At 35.2% G+C, this 12,638-nt stretch overlaps 2 protein-coding genes across 2 annotated transcripts; both read right to left on the bottom strand.

The window, feature by feature from the left end:
• Positions 1 to 2,647: 2,647 nt before the first annotated feature.
• Positions 2,648 to 4,592, bottom strand: LOC132622234 (uncharacterized). The gene is made up of 2 exons (XM_060336802.1): positions 4,438 to 4,592; positions 2,648 to 3,980 (listed from the first exon to the last, which is right to left on the bottom strand). Exon 2 carries the CDS (start codon positions 3,945 to 3,947, stop codon positions 2,841 to 2,843), a length of 1,107 nt encoding a protein of 368 aa, XP_060192785.1. The 5' UTR covers positions 3,948 to 3,980; positions 4,438 to 4,592; the 3' UTR covers positions 2,648 to 2,840.
• A 3,775-nt stretch (positions 4,593 to 8,367) lies between these two features.
• LOC132624416 (uncharacterized) lies at positions 8,368 to 9,932 on the bottom strand. The gene is made up of 4 exons (XM_060339200.1): positions 9,915 to 9,932; positions 9,587 to 9,808; positions 8,778 to 9,510; positions 8,368 to 8,712 (listed from the first exon to the last, which is right to left on the bottom strand). The coding sequence occupies exons 1-3, from the start codon at positions 9,930 to 9,932 to the stop codon at positions 9,289 to 9,291; spliced, it is 462 nt and encodes a 153-aa protein (XP_060195183.1). The 3' UTR covers positions 8,368 to 8,712; positions 8,778 to 9,288.
• Between the last annotated feature and the right edge of the window lie 2,706 nt (positions 9,933 to 12,638).

Genomic DNA, 12,638 nt, shown 5'->3' with positions numbered 1-12,638 from the left:
CCACTGTTCAGTTCTGGCCTTTCCTTTGGAGATTGGACTGATGAAAATAACGTTAAAAGGACATAAAGCCATAAGTGGAAGTGGGAATGAGACCTTGGGACTTTGGAATTTGAGCGGTAGAATATCAGAATTTCTCCAATAAAAAAAAAAAAAAAACAGTTTCAATTCTTTGATATTCCTTCTCCATCTTAGAACTTTGAGGTTAAAATTGAGGGTGTGTTCGGTAGGTTTCCAATTTTCTCATGCTCGTTTGATCAAAAATTTTGAAAAATATATTTTTTAGGAAAAACAAGTTCCTTAAAAATAGAAAAAATGACTTCTCTAATCAAAGCAGAGAAAACAAGTTCACAAGTGGCATTTCACCAACCACCCTACCACCACTCAACCCACCCTCCAACCACCAAACCCCAACCACTCCCACAACCCCGCGCACCATCCCCACCCACCACCCCCGTCCCCCCTGCCCCCTCCAAAAAAAAATCTTTTTAAAAGTTTTAATTTTTTTTTAAATTTTCTACACCAGCCCATCCCCCTCAAAAAATATTATTATTTTTCTTTAAAAAAAACGGTTTTAGAAATTTTTTATTTTTTACAACACCCACGCCCCCTTCCCCCCCACCCAACACACAACCACCCCCTCCAAAAAAAAAAAATTGGATTTTTTTTTCCTACATCCACCCCCCTCCCCCTCCCCCTCCGAATTTTCTACTTCATATTTAAATTTTACCTTTATAAAAAATTTATAAAAATAGAAAATTTGCATGGTTAAATTTGGTGTGGGGTAGGTGGGTTGTAGTTGGGGGGTGGTGGTGGTGGTGGTGAGGGATAGTGGGTGGTGGGTGGGTAAGAGAAATTTTTTCATTTTTTATAAAAGTAAAATAAAATGTATGAAATAGAAAATTTGGGAGGGGGTGGATGGGTGAGAGGGTTGGATGGAGTGGTGGTGTGGGGTAGGGGTGGGTGAAGAGGAAGTGCATTAGGGAGTGGTGGTTGGTTGGGGTGGGATTTGGTTAGGGGTGGGTGTTTGGGGTGAGTGGTGGGGATGGGTGCTTGGGGTGGGTGGTGGGGATGGGTGCGGGGGTTGGGGTGGGGTTGATGGGGCTAGGGTGAGTATTTTCCAAAAAATATTTTCTACCAACCAACCAAATATAAGAAAATAAGTAAGAAATTCACTTATTTTTTCACTACGCAATCGAACATGAGAAAATAAGTAAAAATTCGCTTATTTTCCAAAAACACATTTTTCAGGAAAACATTTTTCTCCCTACCGAACACACCCTAAAATTGAAGTTCCTCACGGGACAAAGGATGATTCCCCTCAAGCCTGAATGTTAATTACTTTTATTTATTTTTTGGATAAAGGTGACGTCCGGCCATTAGCACGTTCCCCAACTAATTCATAGGGTCCCTAGTATCTCCGTCAGCATAGATATCGAGTAACTTTGTCCACCAAGATTCAGGCAGATGTGAAGAAATCAACTGGAACGTTAATTACTATACCAACCTTTTATACCATCCTCTTTTCCATGACAAAAAGCAACTAAATCGTTTGAAAGAAGCAAGTTCATTTCTCCTAAAACAGAGCAATAAGGAAATAATATGGAAACTAGGGCAAGTCCAATTTGGAAGTATGTATATTCAAAAAGACCAAACAGACTCTACACCCAAATCCTGTGCATTTAGAAAGAAGTCAAAAACGGGTAGCTTACTAGGTTAGCAAAAATAGCAGGAAAAAAAAAAAAAACCCTTACAGTAGCTCTTTCAACCAAATAAATGAAGCAGAATAGTCACTCTATGGATTTAAAAGATATGATGAAGAAGAACTACAAACAACAAAACTATCAATAGAGAAAACATAAGTATGTAAAAAAAAGGCATAAACAGCTACTGACACTGGCAATCACAGGTGAAAATATGACCAACAATCACGCGCAAAATTTTCACATACTCCAAGTTTAGCCATTTACATAATGGTTTTGCTTGGCCAACACATCTCGACCGCTCTATAATTTTGAAGAAATTGAAACAAGATTCAAGTCATTATGCATGCCAAAATAGTGTCAAAAAGGACTGCTTGAGAACTTCCGGACCAAAGTCCTAAAAGGCAACAAGAAAAACAGAGCCAACTTTTTACAAAGCTGCATCAGAAATTAGATCACAGTCAGACTCATTAAAGGAAGATCCTCCTTTGATAATCCCTTTTACCACTAATACACCTTCAGAGTTACTGATGATGACTCCAAACATTCATCAGTGACAAAAGTACCTGGAATGGCACTTATAAGCCGACAACATCCTATCAATGCGACAAAAAATGTGATGAAAGTGAAATCTGATTTCATTCATCAACCAAAACTCTCTTAGTCAAAGCGAGACCCTAAAACAGAAAATTAGAAAGTAGCTATGTGGACATGTGTAATCTGGATGGGCGACGAACCAATATCATATGACGAGTAAAGTTGGTTTCCAGAGTTCTTATAGGCCAATGTTAAAAGAGCTCATGGGCCTTCGAAGACTCTTTTCACACATGAATTGAGTAAACAGGAAACTGTCTGAAAATTCTGAATTGTCTCTCCATCTTATTTCTGTCTCTGCTGCCACTTGCAAGACAAAAGTATAGGTGGCATCTTTCATGTGCAATACAGAATATGTAAGCAATTAAATATCAAAATATACACAATGGTGTGTTCAAAACATTACAATGCCCATAACAAGCAAAAAAGAAACTGGATGGAATTAGGCCTTAACTCAAAAAAGAAGGAAAAAAACATACATGACACTACCTCAGACTACAAGTCCCATCACGGTAGCCGCACTTCTTGAAACGAAAAATACCAAGACTATGACTGCATCACCTTATTTTGTTCAACACATGCAGGTGCCTTGAATGCTTGACACTTCCACATTGATGCCCTCTCAAGAGGAAACACGGGATTATTACTGGTAGTACCTTTGCTGATGTTCTCATCGAATGACAATGAACTCTTAGATTTCAAATCCTCTTTAGGGCTTGCTTGATCCCTGAAGCTGCAAATGCTGAGGGGTAATTTTTTCTGCTTAAGCCTTCCCTTCTTTCTCCCAATGCTGCAATTATCATTTACAGAATCCCCAAATTTCTCCTTTGATATAATTGATTCTCTTTCCTTGTTTTCTGTATTTACATAGTCAGCTTTACTAGATTGTGAGGCTTCCCCATTTTTCATCTTTGTGTGGTCAGCTTTATTTGTTGTGTTTAAATCTACTCTAACAAGGTCTTTCTCTGAGATAGGCCCATCACACTCTCTTTCTCTAGCAAAACCATTCCCATTGCTCGTGGAAGGGTGGTTTCCTTCCAGGGATGTACTTTTAGTTTTTTCAGGAGAAGACCTCTTCAGCCTCTTGTGTTTTTGATTTCTTGAGTCAGGGGTTGAGTTCTTCAAAATTCTCGGAGAGCTATTTATGGCCCTATGCAACGTCCGAGCTAACTCTTCATCTGTTCTACAATTATCAGTCCCCTTTTTCTTATTATTGTACAGCATCTGAACAGGAACATGCTTTTTCATCTTATTCCTCTTCATATGTTTGTCCTTACTTGTCGCTCCTTCATCAGAGAAAGTAGCAACCAATGCTAGAGCACTCTTAGCAGCAGCCACAGCCTTTGCTGCTTTCGCAGCTTTCTCTTCTGCAATGGCTCTTGCAGCTTTTGCAGCCTTCGCAGCTTCTACAGCCGCCAATCTTGAGGCCTCCGCGATCTCCTCATTCGATCGATTAGAGTCACCAAAATGAGATTTCAATAGATTATTAAGACGGATATCAAACTCGCATCCAGGACTACTAACAGTTGGCGGGGATGGGGTAGATGAGTAAACATCAGAATTCTGCTTCTTCAATCCAGCAAGAAGCCGTTTTCGCGGAGGCAAAAGCACATCAGCATCCAAGTGATTGATATCACATACATTAGCTTCCATCTTTTTCTTTTTTTACATCTACACACTTTCAAACTACAAACACAACATTAAAGATCACACCTTTAGCACAAAACTAAAAAACAAAACCAGCTGGCAGCTTGTTATTTTCAAACCCTACATAAGATTCACATTTTATTAACCCTAGAGCTACCAAAAACCTAATCTTTTCATGCAATTCAATCCAAATCAAACAGAAAATCCAAAATTCAATTCAAACCCATAATCAAGAATCATAAAAATAACCCAACAGACCAAAGAAATATGAAAAATGAATCAAGTTCAAGAATTTCCAACTTTTTAAGATTAAAAACAGAGAATTTAAACATAATTCACCATAATCCAAGATAATTAGCAGTTGATTCAAGAGAATTATGCAAATCTAATTGAACTTAGCTCCTTAGATGTTTTTTTTTTTGTCACAATTTTTTATTTGCAATTAATCTGAAGACCCCATAATTCAATGTAATGAAAATCACATAAAGATAAATACCTGATCTTGTCATTTTACAAGGCATGAAAGAAAGGAGTTGAAATTAGGGTTTTTAGAGAGAGAGGAGAGATGTGAAGAAAGAAAGATGGTATGTTGAAAAACCAGTTGGAATGACACAAAATTTTGAAGATCATATTAATTATTATTTTATTTTTTAAGAAAGAAATTTGATTGGTTCTGATTATAGAGAGCCAAAAAAATAAAAATAAAATGATGTAAATATGTTAACTATACATTAAACATTTGCTTATCAACCTCTCCTTACAACTTAACCACAGATTTGCCATGGTGGTTTTTAATATACGGTTACAAGAGCTCTCATAAGTTACTAAAAAATTACGAAAAAATGAGATCTCTTGCAATCTTATGATTTGAATAAAAAAAAAAAATCGGACCTTTTATGCATTTTTCAAAAATTAGTCCACAAAAGATGAATTATAATACAATAGATAATATTTATTTGAGGTTAAATATATAGATGTATGCTTTTCTTATTAGACATTTGGATTCTTTTGTTAAATTTGGATACCGAATACATTTGATAAAAATAAAGCTTAATGCACAAATGATGAAAAGATATTATTATGATAGGTTATATTAGGTAATTACAGGTAAGTCTATTGATAAATATTACGTAATTGATATCTTTATTAAAAACGATAACAGACTTTTTATCACAAGTCAAAATTCGCTAATAGTGTAAATAGAGGTAATTAAGCTACCATTACATACAATTTAAATCCATACAAATATTTGTTTAGTTTAAAATTAGATAAATAAATGTGGCAAATAATCCATTTGTCTAACATATCACTCCTTAGTTACATTGATGAATTGTTGTTGAGAAAAGGTTCAACCTTTCAATTTATTTAGCATGATTCTTTACTTTAAAGTGATGGGGCTTGTCTTAAAACTTAAAAGGGCATTATCGTCTTATATGCTTTTATCCGTGTATTCCTTATCATACTATATACTTTTATTCAATAAATTACTTTATTTAAAGTAATACATAAATACATATATGTATTATTTGAAAGAATAGTAAAATACTCAATTACTTGATATTGACACATCCGGTAAAGGAGAAATCACTTTCTCTTAAAAATAAAACAAAAAATGTATAGTATTAAGAAGAAGAAAAATTGGTGATATTGTTGATGTTCAATTAACTGTAAAACCGCCTAACTTTAATATTTTTTTTCTTCAAAATATCTATTTTTTATGATCTTATCTTTGTTTGTAATGTTAGAAAAAAGGAATACACGTGCTGATCATGCAACATACTTGATTCTTGTCAAAAAAAAAAACATAAAGGCAATGATATCGATACTATAACATAATTAAGTTTCACTTGTTATATTAGTGAAATACAGTGTAAAAGGTGAGCAAATAATAGTAATATATCTAGTATTAGTTCCTGGAACGCACGTCCATCCTTAGCAATTAGGATCGATTGTTTCAAATAATATGAATTCTGCTATTATTTGTTATTTTCTGTGCTTTGATTATCCTGTGTTATCTGTGTCGCTTGCATTATTTCATTTCATATCGTTTTGATTCTCTTAACCTTATCTGACTTCTTTTTATGCTTTTATTGAGCCGAGGGTCTTTCGGAAGCAGCCGTCCTACCTTGGTAGGAGTAAGGTCTGCGTACACTCTACCCTCCCCAGACCCCACGATGTGGATTTCACTGGGTTGTTGTTGTTGTTGTTGTTTCAAATAATATGGATAACATTAAAATATGTGCACGATGAGTAACTAAAATTTTAAATAGAAAAAAGACAAGCTGGAATTGATGAATAATCAACTTATTTGATGACTTGATTGTGATTGAAGTGGACCTTTCCTTGTGCAATTCCTTAATATATTAAATATTCAATTACGTAATATTTATCAATAGATTTATCCATAATTACCTAATATAACCTATCATATAAATTAAATTCACTAATAGTGTTAATAGAGGTATTTAAGCTACCATTACATGCAATTTAAATCCATACAAATATTTGTTTAGTTTAAAATTAGAAAAATAAATATGGCAAATAATCCATTTGTCTTACATACCACTCCTTAGTTACATTGATGAATGGTTGTTGAAAACAGGCTCAGCCTTTCTATTTATTTAGCATGATTCTTTACTTTAAAGTGATGGGGCTTATCTTAAAACTTTAAAGTATCATTATCATTTTATATGCTTTTATCAGTTTATTCTTAACACACTATTATACTTTTATTCAATAAATTACTTTCTTTAAAGTAATACATAAATACATATATGTATTTTATTTGAAAGAAAGTGAGAGCAAAATACTCAATCACTGGATATTGATACATTATGCAAAGGATAAATTACATTCTCTTAAACATAAAACAAAATAATGTATAGTCGTAAAAAAAAAAAGGTGGTGATTTTGTTGATGGACATTAACGGTAAAACCAACTAATTGTACTCATTTTTTCTTCAAAAAATCTTATTTTTATCTTATCTTTGTTTGTAACGATAGAAAACATAAGTACACGTGCTTATCATGCAACATACTTGATCCTCGTCCAAAAAACATAAAGGCAATGACATCGATACTATAACAAAATTAAGTTTCACTTGTAAAAAATTTGGTCATTCTTTTATTTATAATTATTACTCAACCATGTCTTAATAATTTCTTATAGCATTGGGATGCTACACTCGGCATACACGTGCAACACACGTGTCGATAAACTAGTATTAATGAAATATACCAACTAACTGTAATCATTTTTTTCTCAAAAAGTTTATTTTTATGATCTTATCTTTGTTTGTAACGATAGAAAACATGAGTACACACGCTTATCATGCAACATACTTTATCCTCATCAAAAAAACATAAAAGCAATTACATCGCTACTATAACAAAATTAAGTTGGCCAAAGTCATAGATAGACCCTCAAACTTGTCCATGTTTCCACTTGGACCCCTCAACCGAGCCGCGTACCATATGAACCCTTGAAGACAGCCTTTATTGTGCCACTTTGACCCGTCGATCCAACTTGGCACAACGCGTGCAGTGGACGAAATTTTCACGCGTGAGGCTCATTAAACAGTCCGAGCTGGACAAAAATAACGGTCAAATGGACCCAGCAACGTTTATATTTGCCCCACCCACTTTTAAATATATCATCTTCTTCCCCAATTCATAATATTAAACCCTAAATACTCTAAAAACCATTGCTGCTCCAATTTTTTTTTTTATTTTCAGTCAAAGTAATTGTTGCTCCAAATTTTTTTCTAATCTATCTCTCTTGTTTGCTTTTAATCTTGCTTCAACAATGGCTAACGCTTCAAGAATCGAATTTTGCCGATGTGGGCGTATTTGCGAATTGAAAATTTCATGGAGTCCAAATAATCCCGGAAGGAGATTTTTTTCGTGCCCAATTGATGAGGTAAGCGTATACTTGTTATGGGTTATTTCATTACTTAATTCTTCCTCGTAATTGATTCATAAAGCTTTTTCTTTTTATTCTTTGAAGGCTAGAGGTGGATGTAATTACTTCAATTGGTACGAACCAAGGCATCCCGAGCAAGCGAATAAAGTCATTTATGAGTTGTTGAAGAGGGTTAAAGCTTTTGAGGAAGAAAAGGCTCGTGCAAGACGAACTCGGAAGAAATTGGTGTTTGGTGTGGTGTTGTTGTTTGCAATTTGGTTCCAGTTTTGGCATTGTAGTCGTTGATGTTTAGTTTTAGTAATTATAGTAGGTTAAATTCCAGTAATTATAATTAGTTTTAGTAATTATAGTTTTAGTTTTAGTAATTATAGTAGTAATTTTAGTAATTATGGACAGTTTAAGGGACTGTTTTAGGGACTCACAAAGTTGGCCAAATTTTGTGATTTTGTGTAATTGTATATGGCCACACTTTTATGAATCGAATGAATATATATTTGGAAACTAACATAAATCAAAACCATACGTCATTAAGTAAACGAAAACAAAACAAAACAAATCAAACCAAACCAAACTTCATTTTTCATAAATAGAAAGAGACGACCTATCAACATCTATGATCTCCGGCTCCTCCACTTTAGTAACAATGAAGTAGAGGCGATCCTGTAGATAACAAACTTCAAAACGCAACTCATCCCCTTCCCTTAGACCTTTTGCATAAACAAACTCTTTCCATCCATTGTTGAGGCGCGCCTTTCGACCGATCTTGTATTTCATTTTGAAAGCGGTTGTGTCGTATAAAACAACGGCTTCTTTGTCATCTTGTGGAAGAGCATCCATAGTTGGAAGAATCTACACAAACAAGTAATATTAAAAGAAATAACAAAACAATGGTATACAAAAGCTAAAAAACTTACGAAATCATCGTTTTGTATATAGGATTTGGTCAATGTTTTCTCAAACCAACCAATAGTGTAATGCTGGATATGATGCATTTTGTTTGAAAGACTGTGAGTGAATTCGTTTGTGTGGTTGTTGGATAGTAAAATGGAAGACTATGAAGGTAATTTATATAGGGGTAATACAACATTCAATTACTCCAACTAATTCAGCCATTCCATTACTCCAACTAACTCATTCAACCATTCAATTACTCCAGCATTCATTGAACCATTCAACCATTCAATTACTCCAATTAATTCATTCAACCCCCATTAAATTACTCTTCATTCAACCCCCATCCAACTACCATTTAACTAATCAAAAAAAATAGTTACATTTAATAGAAGTACTCGGCTAGCCATCAAAATAACAGTTACATGCAAAATAACAGTTTCATGCAAAGGACATAAGACACATAAAAATACTTGGCTAAAACTGCCAAATTGTTTCACAATAGATGCAGAACTAAATTGTTTGAACAAACATTCAGGATTTCCAAATTGGCTTCTTCTTTGCTTCTGGTTGGGTAGAAGGCTTGTTGGTGGTTATATTTCTCCTGTTTCTAGACTGTTGTTGTAGCTGTGTGGTTGTGACAGCACTTTTACCTTGGAACTTCAGACCAGGAGGTTTAAATCCAAGATCAATGTTAACTGCACTGGTGTCCCTCATAGTCCCGTGCCTGACAACTCTCTCACTTGAACTACCAGGCTGCAATTGACACAAAAATAAATTAGATTAACTTAACAAAGTGGTAAATGCTAGATTGCAAACAATGAATCCTTACATTAATGACAGTTCTTCCAGTTGTTGGGTTTATGTAGCATCCAAGGCCTGCATTTTTAGGCCTTTTCTGTGCAGAACTTGATTGACCACTTCCTCTACCCCTTTTCAACCCAACTAATTCACCACTTCCTGTAGGCCTTTTGTGTGCACAGCTTGATTCACCACTTCCTATAGGCCTTTTCTGTGCAGAGCTTGATTGACCACTTCCTCTACCACTTCCACCCTAGAAGAAAAATCAAATGTTAGGAGCAGTTCTTAATAATAAGGTGTTAAAACTAAAATAAATCAACAAACTAGGTTAACAATGCAAAAAAAGTTAGTAAAATTACCTTTTGCATGTCTGACATTACTGTAATTCCATCTCCAATTCCCAGCCCCAAATCATTGATTAAGTTCTGAATAAACCATGTTCATGACTCTTTTGACTCATTGTCAATGACAGCCCAAGCAATGGGAAACATCTGTTGATTCCCATTTTTTCCAACAGCCACCAGAAGTTCACCCTTACATGCACCTTTTAGGAAGCAACCATCAAACCCAATAATTTTCCTGCATCCCTCCAACCAGCCCCTTTTCATTGCATCAAAACAAACATAAAAATACTTAAACAAGTTCATTCCAGGCTGACTTTCTCTGTTTGTTTTCACTATGCAAGTGTTACCAGGATTACTCAAAATGATTTGTTCTGCATAATCACAAAGTCTTGCAAACTCCTCCCTCCAATCCCCCATAAACTTATTAAGCACTATTTGTTTTGCCCTATGACATATAGTTCTACCAACATACAACCCTAACTGGTCTTTAACCAAGTCCTGAATTTCCCAAATTCTAATAGTAGGTTGAGAAGTGATCCTATCCCTAAATCTGTTGGATATGAACTTAGCATTGCACATCTTATTCTTGTTAAGTGGAGTGCACTTGTGAATTGGATGGTAAGTTTTCACCATAAAATCCCCTGATTTTTTATCAACACTAGCATACAACCTCCAATTGCAAATCTTGGACTTACACCTACACCTCACTTTCTTCTGCTCGTTTGGTTTAAGTTTCAATTGAACATGGTATTCAACAGCACAATTAGCTACTGCCTTTCTAAATACTTCAGCATTCTCAAATACCATGCCTAGCTCAAAAATACTAACCACACAATCCGGATCATACCTTAATTTGTTGCTCTTCCTTCTACTTGGCAAGTCAACACCAGGTTCAGCATCCACATCCAGCTCATCATCTGAATCTTCACTATACTCTTCAGCAGAACTATCAATATACTGCTCATCCCCTGCTAAGCATCCATTGTATTTGGAGGCCTTGTTCTTTCCAATATCTTCAAAGCCTCTATCTATTTTTCCCTCACCTAGGGGAATCTCAGCAGTGACAACAGGTTCCTTTCTCCTTGGTATTTGCTTCTTCAGTTTACTTCTCCTTTCATTCCTTAAAGAAATTAACTCTTCATCGGCTTCACTATCATCTTCATCTGGTATTTTATCCAGATCTGCCTCACTACTATCCAAAAATGAGTCTCCATCATCAGTTTGTTCATCATTCACTTCCTCTTCAACTTCAACAGTTGACCCTCTCTCTTCAACATTAGGAACATTTACAGACCATCTCTCTTCAACATTAGGAACATTTACAGACCCTCTCTCTTCAACCTCTTCTCTTTCTTTAGGGTTTTCTATGTTTTCTCCAGCCCCAGTATTTATATCACTATCAATTGTTGCCCTAGATGCATCATTTACCTCTAACCCACAAATAAGTCCAGTAGGGCCCACATCTTCCACCACCTCAGGGTTTTCACACACATGTGAAATATAAAAATGTAACACATCACCAACTTTCAAACCACTCACAATATTTAACAATTCGGCATCAGTCATCACTTGGACGAAAGTTTTACTTATTAAGTCAAAGTAAAAGAAACCACCCACTAAATTATATCCAATTTTTTTTTGTATAAAACAGTAGCTCGAATAAAGAGAAATGGTCTTTGTCAATATCAGCAATTACAACATCCTTCTCATCAACATATATGGGGTTAGGGCCCATTGTAAAGTTACCACCATGGTGAAAATGGACCTCAATAATATCTGACGTATCTAGTATTTAATAATGTCGATAGTTTTTAAAAACCCTAATTTTGCACGGAATAACAACAATACCATCCACTAAATATTTTGACAACAATAAAAGGCTAAAGCAAAAGTTACCTTTAACCCACAGAAATGCACAGAAAAACCTTCAAAACCCACAGAAAAACCTTCCAAACCCACAGAAAAACTATGACTCCAACACACAAAATCAACCAGATGAAAACTTAGGGTTTATTTTGGGGGTAACGAACAACGTATGCGTGAGAATTGGGGGTAACGAACAACACTGTGTCGAATTCTACAGTCAAAATAGACGAATTTAGGGTTTGAATTAGGATGAATTTAGGAGGTGAAAAATCAAAGGAAGAGAAATGGACTTTGACGAGGGAAAATGATCGGGTACTGATTTGTGCAGGTATAAAAATTAAACGGGTTAACTTTTTTTTTAACCGGTTTGGCCCGTGGTTATGTGGCTTACTAATTGACATGGCAACATTTAATTGGGAGGCTTATACACGTAGGCGGCGCGTGCCAACACGCCTAATTCTTTAAATGCCAAGCTGGACCGACGGGTCAAAGTGGCACAATAAAGGCTGTCTTCAAGGGTTCATATGGTACGCGGCTCGGTTGAGGGGTCCAAGTGGAAAATATGGACAAGTTTGAGGGTCTATCTATGACTTTGGCCAATTAAGTTTCACTTGTAATTTTTTTTTTCATTCTTTTATGTATAATTATTACTCATCCCTGTCTTGATAATATCTTAAAGCACTAGGATGCTACACTCGGCATACACGTGCAACGCACGTGTCGAGAAACTAGTATTAGTAAAATATGCCAACTAACTGTATTATTTTTTTCTCAAAAAATCTATTTTTATGATCTTACCTTTGTTTGTAACGATAGAAAACACGAGTACACGTGCTCATCACGCAACATACTTTTTCTTCGTCAAAAAAACAT

The sequence above is a fragment of the Lycium barbarum genome, chromosome 12 (genome assembly GCF_019175385.1).
Source record: "Lycium barbarum isolate Lr01 chromosome 12, ASM1917538v2, whole genome shotgun sequence".
Taxonomy (NCBI): domain Eukaryota; kingdom Viridiplantae; phylum Streptophyta; class Magnoliopsida; order Solanales; family Solanaceae; genus Lycium; species Lycium barbarum.
This window is presented reverse-complemented; position numbering and strand designations above follow the sequence as displayed.

What these genes read in the sequence shown, in the direction of transcription:
- LOC132622234 (XM_060336802.1), bottom strand. Translation starts at nt 3,947, where the DNA reads ATGGAAGCTAATGTATGTGATATCAATCACTTGGATGCTGATGTGCTT.
- LOC132624416 (XM_060339200.1), bottom strand. An exon ending in CTGGAAGAACTGTCATTAAT is followed by an intron (nt 9,511 to 9,586) that starts GTAAGGATTCAT and finishes TGTCAATTGCAG; the next exon opens with CCTGGTAGTTCAAGTGAGAG.